General features: G+C 52.2%; 1 protein-coding gene across 1 annotated transcript in view; it reads right to left on the bottom strand.

Moving 5' to 3' along the window:
* PKD1 (polycystin 1, transient receptor potential channel interacting) overlaps positions 1-23,082 on the bottom strand; it is a 95,006-nt gene that overhangs the window by 52,637 nt on the left and 19,287 nt on the right. Inside the window, exons 2-3 of the mRNA XM_075718225.1 lie at positions 1,369-1,440; positions 193-264 (exon numbers count right to left, since the gene is read on the bottom strand). Of these exons, the coding sequence (XP_075574340.1) occupies positions 193-264; positions 1,369-1,440 (144 nt within the window). The remainder of the gene's footprint in view (positions 1-192; positions 265-1,368; positions 1,441-23,082) is intronic.

Here is a 23,082-nt window from a genome sequence, read left to right as displayed (position 1 = left end):
GCACCAACAGGACCCAGGAGCAGGACACAGCTTGAGGAAGAAACTGGAGAGAGTCCAAAAGGCAGCTGCTTGGTTGGGTACATGCCCCAGGTCTCCCCAAGACAGCACTGCATCCCACCCCACCGGGAAGGGAAGAGCTGTTTCAAGGAAAGGTCTAAATAGAGAACTGGGAAACAAAGAAGATGAACTTACATTTCACTTAAATTAAATAAATTATCAAATATTCCATCTTCTAATGTAGAAATCTTGTTGTGGCTTACATCTCTGTAAAAGAGGGAAAATGAAAAGGAAAGTTCATCACGCTGGTAACAACTTCCTGGCCAACACACAGATCAACCTCTGTCCCAAGCTCTGCTTGGGTACTAGTGACCCCCTGAGCACCTTGAGTCTCAACAGCCACATACATATGATAGCAAGATGTCGCTAAGGCACTAAGTCATGGAATCACAGTGCGGTTGAGGTTGGAAGGGACCTTGGGTCATCTGGTCCAACCCCCCTGCTCAAGCAGGGTCACCTACAGCAGGCTGCCCACAACCATATCCAGACTGCTTTTGAGTATCTCCAAGGATGGAGACTTCACAACCTCTCTGGGCAGCCCGCTTCCGCGTTCAAGTCCAGTCCGCATGCTCCAAGTCCTTCCCTAAGTCCCTCTATTTTTAGGAGATGCTGAGGTGTAAAGATGGCAGGCTGTCCAGGTTGCCAGCTACTCAGCTGGAACCACCAAAGCAGGTTTTGGTGCTGGCTCTATTGCTGCCTTTTTTGATCTGACAGTCCAACTTTTCTTTAAAAACCAGTTAATCTTCTCTATGAACCATCAGCAAGTAACAGTGCAAACTCATCTGATCAGCAGCTGAACCAGTGAGTTTGCTAATGGTCAAAGGTCTCCCCTTCCCGTGGCCCACACAGAGTCTGGGCAGTTTTTGGGACAGCTCAGGGTGTGGGGAGCGAAGGGACATTGGACCTTTCCCCCACTAGTGCCGGGCTCCTCAAAGGACCCTCAGCCTCAGTACCCAAATTCCCTCAGAAGATAAGTGGGATTTGGCCACCGCAGCTTTATCGTAACGTTCCACGTACTAACACACATCTTGGGACAAATCTCATTCTCTTGCCTTGATCTCCTCTGCACCTAGCAGTACAGCGGGTCAAATCCCGCCCGATTCTCTGAATGCCACTGAGGGAATCAGTCATTCAATGGACTGCGCAGCTGAACACCTTGAGGAAGGAGTCCATGGACACATCTGTCTGGGGCTCGACAGATGAGGCCAAGCAAGAGCAAGGCTAATGTGTGAAACACAAGCATGCCTTCTAGGTACCAGCTCAAACGTGCACGGGGAGCTGGAGGACTGGAAGGGCATAGCATGTACTTACAGTTTTGCCAGAGAAGTCAGGCTTTCGAATATCTGAACATCTAAACCACTGATCTTGTTATTGGAAAGATCCCTAGAGAAAGAAAACACAATTTTCAGCTTTCGTTCAACTTCATTTTGTCATTCCTCCATTTATAGACCTTAGAAGACGACCTTTCTCCAAACTCCATCCAGACTCCGGATTGGAAAGTTTTGGTGTGTTAAAGTGGAGCATTTCTCCCAGCCGAAGAAAACACCTTTCCCAGCCGTGAAGTATTTGCTGCTCAAAGCTTTGTATAATGTTTAGATACAGATTAGGACCATCATTATATGCATACCATTCTGCAGCGTATCTAGAGTAATTACAGACGTGACAAAGGTATTACTAAATTTGATGTATCCTTTTAAAAAAAAATCCAAGCCTAATATGTTCAAAGAAGCAATTAAGAAATAATTTAGACTGAAGTAGTAATTAACTTAGAGAAAAATTTATGAGGAACTTCCAAGTCCATTTCTAGTGCCAAAGCACTGATCATTAATTACACAATGATGCATTCAACTTTTACTTTTTAAAGATCTTTTTGTCTCCCTTTGGAAAAGCTTAAAAGGCAAGAAGTAGTAACAAAGAGTATTTTCCGTATAAAATCAGGCTAGATTGTCCTTATAAAAGGAACACTGTTTTAAAAAAAGTCTCTAATCGCTCCCTGTAACACCAATAGCCTTCAACTCATCCAAAGCAAAATTGTTTCTGTCCTCCAGTCCAGCTCTCTCTTTTCACCCCATGTCCTCTTTTTCAATCTTAAAATGTCACTCAGCTAAGAAGTGAGAGTTTCGCTGATCGGTCTCTGCTCGTTCCCAATAAACTTCACTCTTTGGTGTCAGATGAACCTCCTTTGGCCAAAACCTTCTTTTAGCAGCATCAAAATACTTATTCTGAGCCCATGCAGCGGTTATTATCCCTCAGGGATTTCTGGCAGAGCTCCAGGGAGGCGGACAGGGCTGGATCACCGCAGCCGCAGCCGTGCCGTGTCGACAGCGGCGTTCTCCTACCCACCTCCTTTCTCACCTTTTTCCCCACAAGCATCTCCCATAACTTCTCCTTGCTGCCTCACCTCTTATTTTTATCCCCTAATCGATTAATTCTTGGTTTGATCTGACATTTCAACTGAATTTATCCTAATGAAAGGAATTCTGCCAAACTGGCAGGAAAATTACATATGATTCCAGGAAACTCTGGGGATAAGTAACAGGGATGGATGTCTCTTTAAAAGGTTTATTTTCCCTGATTTTGCTGTCCAGGATTTTCTTTGCCAAGCTGAATGGATTCAGAAGAGTTCACCAGCAACACCAATAAAGAAGTCCAAGAAATGTGCAAAATGAAAGCTCGACAAATACACTTAAAAAAAGGATGCTAGCAAAAATATCCAAGCAAGCCAGTGTTTTTTTGTCTCGGGGTAGCTGGGACAATAGTTAAAGAATACAGAGCATCCATTGCTGAAGCGTCACAGACCACACGTTCTGCACAGGAGACATGAGAGTCACCTCCAAACCCTTTTCCAGCTCCCACTTGCAAGACAAACACACAAGCGAGCGTGGACTGGAATCCCAACTGCTGCCAGCCAGGTCAGATCCTTCCTCAGGGAAGCTCCTGCTCCACTCCTCCAGGAGTATTTTCTGTAAGTTGTACTCCTCTGCCTCTGCACCTCCTCCCATGACTTGACCAGTTTTGGAAAGGACCAGACCACCAACCAGCTACCTTACTGGGAGACCAGTAAAACTATTTCTCATCTTTGAAATACCTGGAAATAACCCACTTAGTTTTTAGGCAGCACCTCAAGCCCAAGACAGAAGGAAATGGTGTTTCAGCTCTGATGCCTTCTTGCTCCTTGCCCAGACAAGAGAGACCTCCAAAACAAACCATTCTGCTGCTACAAAATCAGGGCTCTGGCATTTCAAAGAGCCTCTTCAAAAGCGCTGCTTGGCTGCACGGAGAAGAGCGCGCGCAGGGCAGGGTGAAGCTCTTGGCATCGCGGATCAGCAGGCGGGCGCCTGAGCCACGCAGGGTACTGGGACAGCCAGCCCCAAGACCAGCCGCCTTCCCTGCAGCTCTCTGCAGCTTTCCCTCCATGATTCCCACCTTCCTGCTTCCCAGGTAGAAGTGACCACCTCCAGCTGGGCAGGGCTGCTCTTCTCCGTCCCTCTGCCACAGTGCCAGGCGTGGAGGGGCTGGTTCTGAGCCTTCCACTAGCCCTCTACCAACACCCCTTATCACTATTTCCATTTCACCTCTGAGAAAGCTTTCAAACTTCAGATAAGTGAAGGCTAAGACCCCAAATCCTCGACTCCCAGGGGTCAGTCAGCTCTGTGCCTACCCGAGGGCAGGACCAGGGATGCCTGTGACCCGGTACCTGCTCCAGGAAGATGCACAGCGGCAGAGCTGCTCCCACCAGCCTCAGCAAACAGGTGAAACGCAAATACGGGCAGTAATTCCCCAGGCAGTGTGCTTCTCCACAGTGTGTGGGACTGACACTAGATGTCACTGCCTACTGAGCGGCACGCACGGGGGGAAGGAGCTCCTGGTGAACAAGGGGGATCCAGAGGGGACTCAAGGGGTGCAGGACGCCTGGTGCGGTGGTTGCGGCCAGCGGGTTTTCTTCAGAAAGGGCCAGGAGGAGCTGTCCCCCATAAATTAATCAGTGAGAACCCTCAACCCTTGGATTTGCTCAAGGGGCTGCGCTGCTTTGTACAGCCAGGACAGCTTGTGAGGGTGTCAGGCCGCTCGGATGCGTCTCTGCGGCATCGGCACTGCCGTGCCCGGGTGAGCCTCCACGGCCTCACAGCGGAAGGGCTGGAGGGGGCTCCCACGCCTTTCTCCTCTTCTCCCGATAGTACAGCTTGGCTGTCCTTCCGCACGCGCCGTCACCAAGCTGATGCTGCCAGATACTACCATCTGAGCTCACCCGTTTATCCGGCACCCACTACTGCCACCCAAAGCTGGCGCTGACCCACAGCCCAGCACGCAGGGATGCTCCACCAGTGGGCTTCAAAGGAGAAGGCTGGGGCTCAGTTCCCAGGCGAGGCTGCTTCAGAGACGCTCCAAACCCTTGGAGGTTACAATTAAGCCAAGCTCTGTCTATACCCTGACACTTTTGTCACTTAACTACAACTCGCACGCTCTGCAAAGGATCCCAAAACCTTGGCTCCCAGCCTCTGTCTTCCACAGCCTGAGCTCCCATCCAGGACCTGCAGAGAAGCCGCTGTCCTCCATCCAGACCAGGCACTAGATGGCAACCCACCGGCACGTACAAAGCAGAGCACAATTCCCTCGCTGTTTTCTACCCTTGCCTTCACAACCTGATGAGGAACCGGCATAAAACCTCCCAGCTTTCAATCTCCCCAGACCTCCCTGGTGCAGAGCCTGCAAGGGAAGCAGAACTCCTGTTGACAGGACAGCTTGGAGAAGTGAGGAACGGTGGCGGATGCCAGCGCCTGCCACCTCCAGCCACGAGGCAGCGAGCTGGGCTCCCAGCCGCCTGCTTGCCTTCTCCCACTGGTCTGTCTCCAGCTTGTGTGGAAAATCATATTAAGCCTTCCTGGCATGGGAAAGATGGCTGTGAACCAAGCCAGGTTGCAGAGAAAAAAAAAAAAAAAAAAAATCAGGAAATACTGAGCAATAAAACCCAACGTAAAGGCTGTGGGACAGAGCTCAGCCTCTCGGTGCCACAAACTGCCACGACTGTATTTTCCCAGCCCACTGCCAGGCTGGAGGAAATTCGGAGCAGGTTCAAAGCAGAGCTGAAGCCAGCAGAAAACAAGGCTCTCCATTGAAATGCACTGCGCACGCAGACTGCCGCCCTCACCACGAGAAGAAAGAAAAATTTAATTTATTTGTGCCACGGGGGATATTGAGAACACACTGTGCTGCCCAGAGGAGGCCAACTATGGGCAAGACACAACTTCTCGATCTTGCCTCAGTTTCCACAGCTGTAAAATGGAGCCATGTCATGCCAGAGGAGGCTGGGAGGGCTGGCCCACTTCTCCACAGACCTCTGTGGGGCAAGGGGCACCAAAACCCACCACCGGCTATGGTGTAGAACAAGAAGTGGGTGAGAGACGCCCTACAGACAGCTTCCCTTGCAGCTCCCTACGTGCCCCGGCAAACACTCACGCATTTAACTTACATGCCTAGCAAAGCAAGTTTTAAAAAACCTTCTTCTGGGAGTGGAGTGGGTTGTGGGGGGAAAGGCGAAGCTTCGGATGAGGGAACGTTTGGTAACGAGGGCATCAGCCTGAGCCTTGGGAGCCTTCAGCTCCATCCCAGCTCCGCTACCAATTCCCCACGTGCTGCCGGCTGAGCCACCCGACCTCTGCTGAGCTGTGTGCACCGCAGGGCTAACAGCGGCCCGTCTCACGTCAGCGTGAGGATGGATCAGCCACAAATGCCGCCAGCGAGATCTCCTGCAGACGGGGTGGGGTAACTTTGGGGGCTGCAAAGCACCCAGCGCTGGCGTGCCCTCACCTAGCTGCTGCCCTCCACTGCCGGAAGCGAGCAGCAGGGCTCGGTGCCGCCCGCTTTGTCCCTTTGGGATGCTCAGACGGGATCCACGGCCCTGCAGCTGCGAGCCCGGGGCAGCCAGAGGGGTTATTTCTGCAGCGCTGTGGTGGACAGGCTTTTTTTGGTGCACTGCTGGTTTTTTCTTAATTCCACAGAACATATAATGTTGAGCAGAGTATAGCATGCCTCCGCCTGCCAAGCCTGATGTCATGCTCTCATTATGTCATTTGTGGGCCTGCGCTGCCTTCATTTCACAAAAAGGGGAGGGAAGGGGAGGGGGGGACAGTGCTGGCTTGTGCCTTCCCCAGCCCTTTTGGTGCGTGGAGCCCAGCCAGAACAGTAATGGGAAAAGCATCCACAGACGGAGAGAAGCGTCTGTGCAGAGAGGAGCCTGCGTGCAGGCTGGGAGAGCCGCAGCGGTTCAGTAGAAAAGAAGCTCCAGGTCTGTAATCCACAGTAAAAGCTAAGATTTTGGGGGGGGGTGGGTCAGTGAAGCTCCTGAGGTGCTAGGGAAAGACGGTGGCTTGGGTACAGCCATGTTTCCATCCAGAGTCTGCACAGGAGCCTGCACAGTAGCTGCCAAGGGGCCTGCAACAGTGCAGGAGGGGTAAAGCATCTGCCCTCCGGGCTGCCGCTGCAGCCTGCAGTTAAGGGAGAAGCTTTTGTATCTCCCAGCCCATCTCCCTGAGCTGGGCTGGCCTGACAGGACACACAGTGTGAGTAAACGGAGCATCTGCAACAGGGAGACCCTGTCCTTTGGGGAAAATCACTCTCTCCCCATGGGTCAGCCAGGCTGGGCTTTCCCACAAGCCTCCCCCAGCCAGCCAGTCTTCCCTGATCCAGGACAGACCTCCCCGAAACGGAGTTTGCCTCATGTTTGTGTGACCAAAGTAAAAGTCATGGGGGACAGGGCTGGGCCCCATTTTGGCCCAGAGGCTGTGTTTTAACGGCCGGAGTGGATGCAGGGACGTAGGAACAGCTCTGTCCCTGGGATCAAGGGTCCATCCTGCCCCATATCCCATCCCCGGCTGTGGTCAGTACCGGGTGTTCAGGGAGATGCAGGAGCAAAGCTCCCAGCGAGCCATCCTTCCCCAACACACTTCCCAGCTCTTGGCAGCCAGAAACGGAGGACCTTCAGAGCCAGAGGCTGCATGGGACTGTCGTATCAAGAGCCACCAACAGACCGACCTTCCACGCCACCATCCACCCCTTCCTGAGCCAGCCCGGCCTCCACATGAGCCTACAGCAACAAGCTCCACAAGTCACGTACTTTACTTTGGTTTGCTGAAACCTGCCAGAGGCATCACTCCGTTGAATACTGCCTAATTTTCTGCACTCTGAACACTGAATAATTGTTCATATTTATCTTCTCTGCCCCACTCCCGACTCCAGAGCCTTTCCCAGACTGCCCGAGTCCTTTCCTTCCCAAGCACATCTTCCAGTGGAAACAGTTCCACCTTTCTGATCTCAACAAACTCCACATGCTTCACCCAAACATCCACCGAAGAATACGAATGTGCTCAGTCCCTGGCAGCTCTTGTGGCTAAAGCCTTGCAGCAACCAGGGAGGAGAGGCAACGACCGAAGCGAGCAGCAAACCGAGGCGCAGAAAACGCCGCAGGCGGCAGCAGCTGCCCAGCAATGCTCTGAGCGATGCCCAGCAACGCTCCCCTTCCTCACCCCCACCAAAAGCCAAGCTGCACCGTTCCACACCTTGCAACCAGAGAGGACAAGTGGCAGAGGGACACGCAAGATGGCTTGTGAGACACAGCAAAGCCCACCGCTTCCAGAGCCCTCCGTCAGCTGGCAGAGCCACAAACTGCCCGAGAGGTCGCCTGCACAGCCGAAACGCTGTCTGACGAGTTACCATGGCAAACACTCTTCTAGTCTCCAGGAATAAAAGGCAGCATGGTGCCCCATGCAGCAGTGCTGTGCTGATGCTGCCTGACGTACGTAACAGACTTTCCAGAAAAGAGGAGGAAAAACCCTATGTGTTTTTGCATGTTTGAGCCAGGAAAAATTATAGGTTTTTGCTGATCTGATTCCTTTTTTTCTTTGTCTTTTGGCTTGCACCTCTCCTAGGAAGCACAGTAGAAGTAACAGTGTTTGTGTGCAGAGGGGGGAATAGAGATTCTTGCCACAGCGGCTATGGAAATCTGAAAAAAAGCAGATTTTTCTGTGTGCCGGGCACGGGAAGCAACGCTGCCATGCTGCACTAGGCGCAGGGACACCCTGGCTGGCAGGAACGCTGCCTCAGCAGCTCTCCAGCACCACGAGCTCTCAGCCTTTCAGCACAGACAGGAGGGCAACAGCATATGGAGATCTTCATCACCAGCTACTGGTTTCAATCACACTGAAGCAGGGATTTTCCAAGGCAAAGGGATTCCAGCTCCGCCGCACAGGACCTCCGAGAGCTGCAGCCAATCACGAAGAGGGGCCTTTGGCTAGTGGGTTTCACCCCTTTCGTTCCCAAAGGCATTTTGGGTCACTGATGCATCCCACCCCAGCGGAGGCTGCCTTCCACCCGCGTGCCCAGGGACTCTGCTGCAGAGATCAGCTTCCAAAGGACAGCAAAGCTGCTTGGGGAGCAAACGCAGGAGATGGAGGGCTGTCCAGGGAACGGCTCAGGGAGACACCGGCAGCTGCTGGGAGCCGGTCCCGAGCCGAGAGCCGCACGCTGGGACTGGCAGACGGCGGGGAGCACCCTCGTCTCCCCGAGGCTGTCACAGCACGATGACAATTTATTTGTTCGTTTTGAATTTATGAGTTTCAAATGCTAGCCCAAGTCTTAGCGCTCTCTGAGGAATTTGCCCCAAAAGACTTTTTCACAAATATTCATCTAAACAACTAAATGTTTTTGTTCCCACAGCAAAATCGTAATTGTTGATACGAAAATGTAAGGCAAGGATACAAGCATTTTTGCAATGTTCCGTACTCTTTGTGCTCTCCTGGGAGAATTGCAAAGCGCTCTCTCATATGCCCTTGCAAGGCAGCTGTGACAGGAGATGGTTGGGTTTGACATGAAGCAGACCCAGATATAACTCCCAGCTCTGCTGCAGACTCGCTGCAGGACCACGAGCAGGTCACCCCATCACTGCGGGCTCCCCTCTGAGCAACGGGAGCAAAGCGATGCTCCTTCCCTGCCTCAGCCTGCCCTGCCTCGTCCCGCCGCAAGCCTCTCCCGCAGCGCCAGCACAACGCGACCCTCAGATTTGTAGCAGTAAATCCTACTTGTCTTGCTGGGCTGGGGCCACGGGTTCTATCGTGATCCCGCTGAGAGGCAGGCAGCTGCCCACAGGGCAGTGTAAAACACTCCCTCAGCTCTCAGCAGAGCAGGGGAGCTCAGGGTTAAAGCCGGGTAGTGGGTGTCTGCGTCCCCATCAGCTGAAGAAAAGGCACTGCGAGAGCCTGTGCTTCAAGCAGGGTGGGCAAGACAGGTCCCTGAGCCCTGCACGAGACCGAGCCGAGAGCTCGGGACACCCCCGGTGACACGGCAGTCCCTACCCAGCCGCTGCTCACCCACAGTGCCCATGCCCCATCCCCGGAGCAGACAGAGGAGGTGATGCTGCACGTGCCTGAGGGGTGCACGGCCAGGGCATCCCCATCGTGGCCGGGGCATCCCAACTGTGTCCAGGGCATCCCCACCGTTCTCCAGGGCATCCGAACCATGGCCAGGGCATCCCAATCACAGCCAGGGTATCCCCACTGCAGCCAGAGCATCCCCACCATGGCCAGGGCATCTGAACCATGGCCAGGGCATGCCCACCACAGCCACGGCATCCCCACCACAGCCACAGCATCCCTACCATGGCCAGGGCACCTGAACCATGGCCAGGGCATCCCCACTGCAACCAGGGCATGCCCACCACAGCCAGGGCATCCCCACCACAGCCACAGCATCCCTACCATGGCCAGGGCACCTGAACCATGGCCAGGGCATCCCTACCATGGCCAGGGCATCTGAACCATGGCCAGGGCGTGCCCACCACAGCCAGGGCATGCCCACCACAGCCAGGGCATCCCCACCACGGCCAGGGCATCCCCACCACGGCCAGGGCATCCCCACCGCAGCCAGGGCATCCCCACCGCAGCCAGGGCATCCCCACCGCAGCCAGGGCATCCCCACCACGGCCAGGGCATCCCCACCGCAGCCAGGGCATCCCCACCACGGCCAGGGCATGCCCACCCTCCAAGTGGGAGCTGTCTGCAGGGCAGCTGAGACTCAAAGAGCGGCTCCTCGGATCCCCGCAGCCAGCAGCTTTCCGCAGACTTTCCCAAATATGGTTATAAAGTCGGACCAGGGATGAAGCCACTCGAACAAAGGGGACGTGTTACCTCATGGAGCGACGTCATGTTCTGGCAGGGCTGGCTCATAGGCAATGGCATCATGCGCTCCGTCCCTCTCCTCCCCGGCCAGGAGGGCTGGGTGGGGGCTTTTTCATACAAGAGGCTCCCAGGAACCGGAGCGCTGCTGTCTGCACAGGGACCCGCAGCACGGCTCATTTTACAAGTTATTCTTAGACTGCCACTGACTTCATCGGCTCATTCCCAACACCGAAACAATGGAGCCAAAGGCGAGGGGGGCACTGGGGATCACCGGGGGCCTCCTGTGCTTGGGGAGCTCAGCAAGAGCTTCTGCAGGGCGCTCCGGCGGGACGAGGAGCTGGCTACAGGGATGGTCACCGTTATGAGAGAGGCTTTTCACGCCAGGTCCCACCTTCTGAGCCGCTCGAGTGACCAGGAGCCGGCAGTGACCGGAGCTGGCGCTGGACGTGGTCCTCCCCTCCGCTGCCAGGAGGTGACTTACTGTGGCATAAAATAAGGCTTGAAACACCAGGCATCACCTGGCCCGGCTCTGCCTCTGGAACATCACACTACAAGATGGGAACAGAGAAGACCTTCAGCTTGGGAAAGCAGCAACCCAAATATTTAAAAAAGTTAATGTCCATAATTAGTGCTGCACATAAACAAGCTGTCTGCAGTTTCATCCAGCTAAATGTCAGCCCTGCAAATACGCATTAGTTTCATGGAAAGTTTGCGAGGAAACCAAAGATGCAATAAAACCAAGCATCTTCCCAGCACACATGGCAGAGCTCAAGAAAGGAGACCATGTTAGATGCCTGCAGCCCAAATCCAACCACTGTCCATGCAGATACCCACTTCTTCCCCAAAAAAGCATCCGCCCAGGGAGCCCCCAGGTCCCGTGGCACTGCATGCCAACACACAGCTCTTTCAATGCCCAGCTCTGGTCTCTTAAAAACCCAAAGTGTTTCCAAGTCAGCATGTTCGGAGCCCAGTGATATTTTATTTTACCATGAAAAGCGAGTCCTCTGTAAGCTGTAGTTCAGGAATTACACAGCTGAGCTACTAAGTGCTTAATCTTCCTCACAGAAAGTGAAGAGTTTTCAATAAATGTTTAGGTGTTGTTGACATTAATTCACCACCGGGACAGGGGATGGAGTACGTAACCTTCGGGTCCTGGTTTTTTATTACCCTATTTGTATTTATTTTAATGTGAGGCCTTTGCTTGCACAACTGTCCTCTAGGGATATTATTTCTCTGTGAGAAGTAATAAAAACACAGTGCTATTTTTCCCCAGCACCGTAAGTTCTGCTACACGCAACAAACGAGCCACAGGCAAGGTTCACAGGATGCAGGAGGCTCTGGATGCTCTTGAACCGACAGCAGCGATACATCGCTGAGCTGACACGGGAGCCGGAGCCAAGAGACGCAGAGAACTCCAGGAAAGTCTTCTCCAAAGCACACGTCCAGTTTGCAAACACTGACAGAGTATGAAAAAATATTTGCATAGCCTCCTCCTTGGAAACCTTCTGGGGCATCTGTATTTTATATCCCAAAAGGAACAGTGGAACAACTTGGGCATCCGTACAGCGCGAGAACTGTGAACCAGGGACCTCCCAATCATCCGAAATGCCCTGGTGAGACCTGTAAAAACTTAATGCCACCTCTTAGTTGAATTCAGACTGCGAGCCAGCTGAGAGAGAATGAGGCTGATAAGGCAGCATCAGATCAAAAGTAATTTCTTCAAATAGTTGGGAAATACTTCTCTCAGTTCTCACATCGGGACGACAGTCAGCACGTTGTCAGGCACCGCACGGTACTGGCAGCACACAAATAAGAGGAAAACAATGCCACGAGGCAGCAAAACACGGCATTTACGGGGTTCACGAAGGACTGAGGGTTTAGCAGTAACATCACCCACCAGCCAAAGCCAGACATGCACGGCGGGTAAAGCGGACACGAAGAGGGCACCCCGGATCCAAAACAGCGTGAGAAGAGATGGGGGAAGTCTCAGGGCCAAACGCCACGAGGTGGCTGAGGGACAGCGTCACCCCGTCCCTTTCTCCCCCTGGCTGTGGGAGCAGCCTGGGGTGAGCGCAGCGCGCTCCCCGCTTCGGACCTTCCGCTGGCGGAGCGGCACAAAGGCGACGTGCACCCAGCAGAAAGATTTGGCGGCCGTTTCCTCCTCGGTCGTCGGCAATGTTTGAGCTCCAGCCCCCCGGGTCCTGCTCCAAACCCCCCCGGCCCGCACCTCCCGCCGGGCACGGGCAGCAGGGACGACCGGGGGTGCCAGCAGCCCGGCTCCGCAGGCTCCGGCGCGGAGCTGAAAGAGACCCAGCTTCCCACCCACCCCCGGTAAGGCTGGCCCCGTAGCCAGATCCCACCAGTCACTTCCCACGGGCGCTAACACCCTCCCAAACGCGCTCCCTTTTGTAGCTGACAGTATGGATTTGTTTGACCTTTAGCTAACAGCAATCTCTAACAGACGAGCAAGTTTTCCAAGTTCCTGGGTGGTTGCTTAAGAAAAACATTGTTGCGTGTGTTTTAGCCCTGTCTGTCAATTGATTATCATCTCCGGTATGTTTTACCAACAACATTTTCATTTAAGAGACTCCCTGTTCCAGGCTCTCACCAGCACCCTTGGGCTCAAAGCATGGGACGCTAACTAAAAATAGCTGAGACGGGGAAAAGGACAAGTAAAGACCAGGAAGGCTCAAGCGGGTCCAGGCCTGGCAGCGTGTTGTTAGCGATGGAGAACAACTTCCAGTAACATTTTGCAGCACAGCCTGTGTGCTGGACAGATGCTGAGCCCCTTACTTATTTTCTTCTTCTCCGGAGAGAAAACTCCGGGATTTGGGTAAGTCACATTAGCACTTCATATGTTTAAAAATAGCACAAAGTAAATGGTGCTGCTCTGTGAAAACAATGATGCTGAGCACAACCACAGAGCTCACAGCCCGCTGCCTGCGACAGAAAATCCACAAACCAGGGGAGCCTGAAGCAAAAAGAAAAGTGCAGCATGTTCAGGACACAAGACCTGGCCAAACCACGGCTGCAGCACAATCCGGTTTGTGTTTTCCTTGCAATCCTGATGTTATGTCTGCTTTCTGTGGTCTCCTCGGTGAGGGACAGGCTCTCCAGATGTTCTAAAGCCCTGGGACCTACCCAATACACGAGCCAGTTTTGGGGAAGGGGGGAAAAAGGACACAAGCCACTAACCCTTCCCTTTTGGCAGTCTGCTTCTCGCACTAACAAAGAGCAACGGGAATGACTCACAGATTTTTAACGTGATCATTTATCCCGACGCCTCACGTACTGCAAGCCATCGGGCTCCTCGCAATCGATCCCTGCATGAAGCCTGAGCACGCAGTCCCCCATCCTTCTGGAGAACATTCCCGTCTTCACGTGAAGACTCCCAGGGATGGGTTGGCCATCCCTAGCTTTCGTAAGCTGTTGCAGGGTTAGGCAGTTAGGCTTATTTCTGGTCTGAATTTGCCTAGCTTGAGTTCCCAGGTGTTAGGATTCACTCTGCCAGTCCACTAAACTGAGGGTGTCCGATCATGTTTTCTATTATTTAACCACAAATACTCCGCAGGCTGCAGTCACCTACCACCTTCTTGCTGGTGCAGCAAACACCAGCTGCCTCCCAGGAGACAGTCCTTCAGATACGCTTTTGGCTGGATGCGATAGGACATCGGTATCTCCACAAAGTGAGGACACCAGGACACACAACCCCTCTGCTCCATAGCTCCCCGCTTACACACCCCTGGGTTGCACTAATCATTTTGGTGGCCACATCCTTCACTGCACACTCAACTACCACACCTTCCCTGGCCGAGTCCTTGCCTTCCAGAAGGTTCCCATCCACCAGGCCTGCCTTCCTTGGTCCCAGATGTATGACCTTCCACTTGGCAGCACCGCCGCTCTTTTTTGTGACCAAGTCTCCAACCAAAGCGGAGCTCCGTTTTCTTCTCCGTGCTTTGGCACTCTCCGTACAGTATCACTAATGGTTTTTGTCTTCCTCCAATCTGTTGACAAATACGCTACAGAAGCAGCCAGCAATCAGTCTTTGAGACTTCACTGCGACACAGCTCTTCACGATGACTCCAGTTTATCCTTACATTTTGAAGCCAGTGTTTAATCCCTTTAATACATGTAGCGCTGGTTTTTTTCATTCCAATTTCTGACAAATATATGTGACATTGAGTCGAATACCTTACAGAAGTCATATGTGTATTACATCAACATGGTCATCCTCATCTACTCCATCTGTAAACCTACTTAAAAGGCAGACGTTCATGAGATCTATTTTCCATAAGTGAATTTTCCATGTTGATTGCCACTAATTACACTATCCCCTTTAACTTCTAGCTAATGTCCGTGCTATGCACTGTATTGTTTCTCCTTGGGCTAGAAAATCAGGACACCAGGCTCATTAATGTCTGTACCATCCCATTTACCCTCTGTTAACAGTGGCACCATGTTCATTTTGATCCAGTCCTTGGGAATTTCCCCACTGCCCAAAAAACGACTAAAAGTGAACATTAATAGCCCAGAGGGCTCTTCAGCCAGATCTTTTAAAATTCTTGGATGCAAAATATCTGAACTTGCTAGTTTAAGGTCTAACATTAATAGCAGCTGTTTAACATCCTCTTCAGTTACTGTTGGAGTGGAAAGTGTTTCATCATCCTCATATGATACAAATACATCATGTGGCTTTTTTCCAAATAGAAAACAAATATTTACCGAACAGTCCTGCCTCTTCTGTATTTTCATTGATAATTTGACCATGTCCATCTATTAACAGACCAGTATAATTTAATTCCATTAGCTCCCAATACACTTGGAAAACTATTTATTCTTCTCAACTTTGCTGGCCACAGACTCTTCCTGGCATTCTTCTGCTTATCAGTGTTAGATGGGCTTGAGTGCTCACTCCATACTCATCACTATCAACATTTCTCTTTCCCAGTACCGCATCTTGTATATTTATTTTCCATAACTGTCTTCATTTCTCCTCCAGGCTCCACTTGGTTTTTATGCGGGGTATAAGGCAAGGTCACCCTCTATATTGACTAATACAGAGGTGCACATCAGCATCAAGACAGACCCCATCACCAAAACCTATCTAGCACCCCAAATGAGCTTCTCCCTAGAGATGCTACGGGCCCAAAATGCTCTCACAACACTAATGATTGGACTTGATGATCCTAAAGGTCTTTTCCAACCTAAACAATTCTCTGATTCTATGATTAGAGGCAGGGTTTCAAGCAACACGGCTCGACGCAGATTGAGACAGTCCAGACATACCATCCAGAGCTGCAGAAAGACAGCACCCGTCCCCAAAAGCCTGCCCTTCCCGACCGGCAGACACGGGAGCAGCCGTGCAGGAGGCACAAGGCGCGGAGCGGCGGGGAGCAGCCGGTGCGGGGCAGAGCGGGAGGACTGCAGGAGCTCTTAGGGCAGATCTGCTCCGGGCACCTATTGCTGTGCGCACGACAGATAACCCCTGAAAGGGTGCCAAGGGCCCGACGCCCCTAACCACTTTGCTCTCCCATCCCGTGTAGTAAAGGTGATACTGAAAGAGAAAATTACACAAGTGAAAAAAAGAGTCATCTCCTGGATCCTCCTGTAAAAACAGGACCAGCCCTGTAAGAGATTCCTCAGGGATGGTTATGGCCTCAATTTGAAGTCCCAGTCGCTGGGGCTCCCATCCGCCAGTGGCTGTTCCATAAAAAGCATATTTCAGTATTCTCCACTCTCCATGCAAACTTTTTTTTTGCTCAATTAATTCCCACCTCTCTATTTTCTCTAAGTCTGGCACATCTACAGCAACTCTTCTTTGTCCTTGGCATGCACACCCTTGGATACCTGAAGAATGTTATTTTGCACCCAGTAAGCCAAAGCTTTCACAGTTCTTCCAATCCGTCTCCAGAAAACAGTAATATGTGGCAGTGTGTAAAAGCCAAGCTGCAATAACAACACGCACGGCTCCTGCGGGCTGCAGAGAGGGACTTCTCTGCGACCAGCACACGTGGCCCTGCAGCAGCCCAGCCCAAAGCCTTCTGCAGCTCCAGCAGAGACGCTGGGCTTTCTGCATCAACGGGGCGTCGAGTGACATGCCCAGCCCGGGTACAGCTCCACAGGGCTCTGTGTGTGTGTGTGTGTGTGTGTTTGTTTGTGATTTTGTGAATAGGGCTGCTCAGCACGTTGAGTCCTCCCCGTGGGGATGATGTGTTAGAGCGGATTGGCTCGCTATTCCCTGAAGGAAACATCTGCACATTCCAGACACATTTTGTAACGGGAGTGAAACCCATCCTTGAAGTGAAATTTTACAGCCTCCACAGCGCAAAGTAACGATTGCTGGCAAGGACCAGTGGAAAAGTAATGTTTAAAATATTATTACAGGGAAGTGGCTGCCAGAGCCTCAAATTAATCATTTGAACGTGTCTCTGGAGCGGAGCGGCGCGTTATGTAACGCTCGTCCAGCTCCAGCCCGGAGCGCGGCTCCTCTCCGGCCCCGTCCCGGTGCCCCGCTCCCCTTCCCGCACCCAGAGCCAGCGGAGACCGAGGGACCCAACGCCCGCCGCCCTGCCACGCCGGCGCCGGCCACGAGGACCAGCGCTCCCCTCTGCGAGGTCTCCTTCAAGAGATTTCAGCTGGGCCTGGGCTCCACCTTTCTTCCAGGTGCCCAATTTCTTCTTGCATTAAAGAAAAGCCCAGGAGAGACAAGGACAAGGGCCATTTCTCACAGTCACCTCTGGAAAGCGGCGGTTTGCCACAGCTCTCCACAGCAAAATGAGCACCAGAGGAGCCGGGGGGAGGCTTGCCTGCTTCCCACCACGGCCTGCAGAGGAGGGGAAGCTATAGGTCTGCTGCTTAAACCCTTTGGGCGCTGGTCTACAGCCAACCCGGTCTGCTCCTTGATGGCCATGGGGCAGGTGACAGAACAGGGACATTATCTGCGCAGCGTCCTGTGCAGCCATCTCTAACTCACGGGATCCAAATACGATGAAAATGCAACTGATGCTCAAACAAAAACAAACAAACAAAAAAAAGCCTCGAAAGGAAAGCAGGAACACAAACAGCAGTGGATGCAGACACATCTATGGGGGAGGAAGAAACAAAACGTTTGGCAGCCTGTACCAGCAGCAGGAAGAAAAGTGAAATGAGTATGTAAAGGAAACAAGTCCTGTGCTACAGCAACCAGAGAAAAGCCTGCAGGCCCTCGGGAAGGCATATTCTCTCAGCAGCAACAAGGGCAAAGCTCTGTTATTCATCAGGCTGAAGACACCACGAACGTAGCCAGAAACTTCGCTGATGAGGACTTCTCCGTCTCTCCTAGTCGTAGGTGTGTCGGGGGATCCAGCCCTTCCAGGTGATGAGGGCTCAGCCCAGCCTGTGCCAAATTTCACTGCCTCCCGCCAGGTCCGCGGCACGAGCACGGGGGTGGCGTGGCCAGAGCGGTGTTTGTTGGGAGCTGTGAAGGCAGAAGAGACACGGGAATGGACGACTCGTTTCAGGGAAGGCTGACGGGAAAATGGGAGGTGAGGAGAGGCCGTGTGAGAGCCAGGGAAGTCAGAGCAGTGTGAGCCGTGGGGCCAGCACTGGGATGATTCCAGGTGGCCCAGAGCATGGTGCTACCAGGCTGCTGTGACCCGCGTGCCGACGGGGGTCCCAGCGGGTGCTGAGCCCAGCGGAAGGGCTGTGGGTACGCAGACAACAGCTCCTGAAGCCCTGATCTCCTCCCTCTGTTTCAGGCCGGCCGTGCAACATCAGGCGTGACTTCTGAAATGTCGCCCAAGGTTTTCGGTTTGCAGCATCTCTCCCGCTTCCGAGTGTTGCTGCAGTATCCACCACCATCACCTTTGCTAGTTCCTAAAGCACATCTCCTTTCCTTTCCTGGCTCACTTCCATGCTCCCTGGATCCCTGGGTGTTACAATATTCCGGGTTTGAAATTAGATAGATAGCCAGACAGATACACAGACACACATACAGACAAACAGATACTTTGCCCCCAAATGGACTTTGTTATTCAAATACATTTTATCGAATACAGAAACTGGCAACTGTTGTTTAAATGCCTAAATACGCGTTTCATGAAAGGATCCAGGCAGCAGTTCAGCAGGAGTTGCTGTGTCTATCAGCTAAATAAAACATTTTTGGAGAAACTGCCTGAGTGTCTAGTTAACATTCTGGTCTGCTGGGCAATAACAGAGATTTAGAATCAACCCTAGAGGTTTCCTCTATTTAAGCGGACAAAAAAGCAAAGCTGATTAATTAAGCAGCCTAAACCAAACGGAGGTGTGCAGACTGACCAGAGGAAGAGGTGCTCTGGTGGCAGGTGGGCCCGTGCCTTGGGTGGTCTCCATGCATCACAGCTCCTTCTGAAGCTTGAGATAACAATATTTCCACGATTCCCAGGAGGAAAGGGCTTCCAATCCACTGTTTCGTTGTAAACATCTCTCTAGCACAAGGGCACCATAATTCAAAGTCAGGCCCATGAATCCCTACTGGAACAGAAACGCTCAAGGAATGCATTAAACAGCAGCTTCGGTTGACGTTATGTGCCATAAATCACAGGGCACGGTAAAGACCCAGAACCAGTCTGCTCTGCAACTGGACAGACAGACAGACAGAGAAAAGGGAAATAGTTTACAAGATGCCAAAGGACATTCCCTGTGTTCCAGTGCTGATACTGATACGAGCTCCCCTGTATTTTTTCAAATGTGATTGTTTGGGTTGGAGGTCTCTGCTCTGAATGTTTTTGGAATGCGTTCACTATAGATCCTTAAACATCTTCCTTCTGAAAAGAAAAAAACAATTAGAACCCAATACAGACCTGCTGGTTCCAGTACAAAATGCATTTGCATGTTTCTGGCACTAATAATCTGTGTGGTTGGGTTGCTTCCTTTTAGCATTAGAAAGTCTTCTGTGATGCAGTCAGAATATTTCTACTCCAAAAAATGTTGATGTTCGGAGGCCCCAAAGTAGGTACAAAGGGAAATGAGCAGCTTGCCTGGGCCTCCGCAGGGCCCCGAGCTCTGCGGCAGAGCCGCCCCCTCTAGAAGACCTTGTGAACAGGCGTGGGAAACAGCAACCCATTTGTCCTCTGCACGAGACCTCCAGAAGAACGTCTCTTTGTTGTTGCAGTGAAAGAGCTGACAGTTCCTTGTGCTGCTCTAGCAAGAGCGGACACGGGCACCGCAAGCAGAAAAATTGTGGAAACCACACAACGCTGCTCCTCTCCCTTGCACTGCCTCCACTGCCGGGATCAGAGCACGTACGGGCTGAGGAGCCCCGGCCGTTCTCCTCATCCTCCATCACCTAACCGATCCTGGTTGAGGTACAAGCACAGAGGCTTCAGCAGAGACAGCTGACCACACGCTCCACAGAAACTGTCCACCCTTCCCTCTTGGGAGTTTCAAGGAAAAGCATGAAGATGGAAATCTCCTTTCTCTTGAGGCTCCTCCAGCAGCCAGGACAGACCCATCACCCAGAAGCCATCAGAGGAGGTTTGCTCTGGTCATTGGCCATGCTTTGTGCTTCTCCAGCGGGCTGTCAGGCTCGGTGTCTGCAGATAACTGCTGCGAGCGTGGTGGAGGTCCTCATCAAGTCAGATCGTGTGCCAGGCTCGGGTGGAGGTGATGTACATTTCTGGTTCTTTTCTGGACCACTGTGCGCAGGAGTCTGCTCAGCGTCCTCCTCTGAACCCATCCTGGTTTTATGAACCCATCCTGGTTTTAGCACTCTTCGCACCACTATCAGCTAAACTCTGGGTTTTAGTCATATCTCCCTCATCAGAGGAGATGGGCCTTTCCCTGCTCAACCCATCGAAACGGCCAACAAACATTCCTGCCAAGAAGGGCAAAGGACAAACCCACAAGAATTATAAGGAATTTTAGGACAAAACTTGTCAAGCAGCGATGGGATAAATTCAGCCCTGAAGCCAACAGATGTACCCTAGGGATCTACTCGTTTCTATGCGTTGCACATTAAGAGATGCCAACAGCTCCTCAACGTGCAAAGGGTGCAGGTGGCACAACTGACACATTAGCAATGATACAGCTGGAATGATACGAGCCCAGCGCTGCAGAATGAAGGGTTTGGGTCTCACGGGTTAAACGGGACTTGCACGTCTACATCTCTACCCCACCGCTTGGAAAATTTAAGCTCCAGATAGGAGAGAGCCAAAACTTTAACATGATCTGCCTGGGACGAGTAACTGTCCACGCTTCTGCCAAATATTAATGGCTGATAAATCCACTACGCAACATATCTGGAGGTACGGGGTGGAGACCAAAGGACAGATCCCTGGAAAGAGCTCTGGAAGAATGCTCTGGTCAAGTCATCAGCTTATCCTGGAAAGATGCAACAGACCTCGAGATAACCTGCTTTTAGACCGCTCCCCTCAGCTCGACTCTCCCCCTTGACACGGACTGACCTCCACCTGTCCAGAGCAAGGAAAACAATTTACCTCTGACCTCTGGCTCAGTCAAAGACCCTCTTTGGCTCGCCTCTGCTGGCTCTAACACAGCTTCTGTGCTGCTCTACCACAGCCCACAAGACCTTCAGCAACTGCAGGCTCTTCCTACTACCTGCTGCCTGGAAGAGCTCATGCTGCAGCCCCGGAGTGGAGAGGCTGGGGCTGTGTCCAAAAGCCACCACCGGCTGAGAAAGCGGAAGGTGCGTGCTGCTTAGGGAGAACTTCCGTGCTTCCTTGGGGAAAGACACAGAAGGCCCTGATCCTTCACAACTTCCACAGCTCGGTGCCAGGCATCATCCCCTGTGCTGGCACGTATAGTATCCATACGCGTATGTGTCACGCATGCTCCCAGGTCAAGAACACATGATCTCCAGAGCATCGGTTTCAACTCAGCCTGGGGAAAAACAGGAGGGAATCACAGCAGCCATTCCATAGCCTACAGGAAAGAGGCTCAGAGGTCCCAACCTGCTTCCTAGAGGAACCACAGCGGGCACAGAGCTGGCGCGACAGGCTGGCCGCACCCACAGCCCCCTCCCTCACAAGGAGGTGCCTGTTTCTGCAGGCTCCTTCCTCTGATCAGCTTTGGGAAAGGGACGTCTCTCCCTCAGATTAAACCCATAATGGAGACACAGTTGGTCTGGTTTTGTGGTGAGGGAATCACAGAAAGGATAATTTCCTTCACTGCAGACTCCAGGTCACGTCAGTGAGCTGTTAAAGGGAAGATTGCTACGGTGTCTGTTCCTTTCTCCCACAGGACCAATGCCTATAATCCTCTTTTTAAAACATCATTATGTGGAATAAACTGTCCAGGGAAGAAAAAACGGCCTTGCAACTCTGCTAATCTTCCTAATGATTTAATACCTGCAAATACTACTGGGAGGTATTCCTTTCCTGATCGCATTAAAAGCTGTCGTATTATACGTCTCACCACACTTCAGCATCCTACTGTGGATTGTTTTTTTAAACAAAGCCAATTTCTCTAGAGACTGAGTAGGGGTTTTAGCTCCCACTGCTCTCCCCCCCCGCCCCCCCAGTTTTAAAAGACCTTCTAAATGCCTGCCTGGGGGATTCCAATAAGTCCTGGCACAGATCCTCCAAATAGTAGCAAAGCTAAACAGGGTATGGCTGTTATTGTAGAGATCACTCACTGCCAGCACAAATACACAGACTGGACCATTCAACCTTTTACAGCGGGAAAGTTATGGACAGTTGATGATTCACAATCAGCATTTTTTCTTCTACTGCAGGCACCCTTTTTCTTTAATTATTCTTTCTTTCTGGCAAGCATCCCTTCCCTGCAGCTTTTGCGATGCTTGCTCCCCCAGTTTCTTAATCATATTAGCAAGAACAGGCAGGGGACATCCCGGAGTCCACAGTTTGATTTCTGCATCTGCTCAAGATGCCGTGTGCCGCAGCCCTGGTGAGAAGTCCCAGGCGAAGACTGCTGTGGTTCAGCTAGCCAGGGTTAAGCATTCCCCCACGTACAAGACCAGAACAGGCCTGCGAAACACTCCTGTCCCCCTCAAGACCTCAGAATAAGGCTGAAGTGGTTTCATGGGCCGTGTTTGTGCTGGCTGCGTGCCCAGGGGTGAACCTCACCAATGGCAGCCTGTACTATGTACTTTTCTTCTTTTTCCTTTTCATGTGCGAAGCCAAGGGACGTCTCTTTCCCAGGTCAGTATGTACAGGCACGTCAGACTAAAATCTGTTAAATTATCGCCTGCTCCCCACGCAAGCACGCGCTGGGACTGACACAACGGCTCCGGGGCTCAGCACCCCGTGGGGCTCCCACCTGCCCCCCCCACTGAAGCAACCCAGCGCGGAGCCGAGGAGCGAAGGCTCGCAGGGAACAGAGCAGGGTACGCGAAGGTCTGCCCCAGCTCAGCCTGCCCGGTCTCTCCTCCCCTCCAGTTCCAAACGGCTGCAGCAAAGAGGCTTTTCCCCAGGAGCTGATCCTTCCTCTCAGCAATCTTTTTTTGATTAGTCAGCTCAAAGCTTCCTCAGTTCAGGTTTTCCCCAAAGTTTTCTCCCAGGCCCAGGTCCTCTGACGATTCACCTTAACAACAGGCTGTCTAACACCCGCAGCCATTGCACATCGCACAGCTGTCAAAGCACACACCAAGAAAGGAGAAAGGAACCATCAGAGACCCAACAGGGCAGATGTCACTGGAGCAGAGACAATGTTAAAAAAAAAAACCCTCACACCCCTTCCACTTCATAGATTTATTTTTTCCTACTGTAAATAAATTGATTTTGTTGTTGTTGTTTCACTTTCTGCTGAGCAAAACAGAAACCCAAAGCCGAGCCCCCCCCCGGCACAGCGCTACTCAAAATGAAACACTGAGTGCTGGCCGAGGAGTCTTTGGGGAGGCTGAGGCGTCGCTTCAGGTTCA

This window comes from Pelecanus crispus, chromosome 11 (assembly GCF_030463565.1).
Source record: "Pelecanus crispus isolate bPelCri1 chromosome 11, bPelCri1.pri, whole genome shotgun sequence".
Lineage (NCBI taxonomy): Eukaryota > Metazoa > Chordata > Aves > Pelecaniformes > Pelecanidae > Pelecanus > Pelecanus crispus.
The sequence above is the reverse complement of the archived record's forward strand: the minus strand, read 5'-3'. Positions and strand labels throughout refer to the sequence as shown.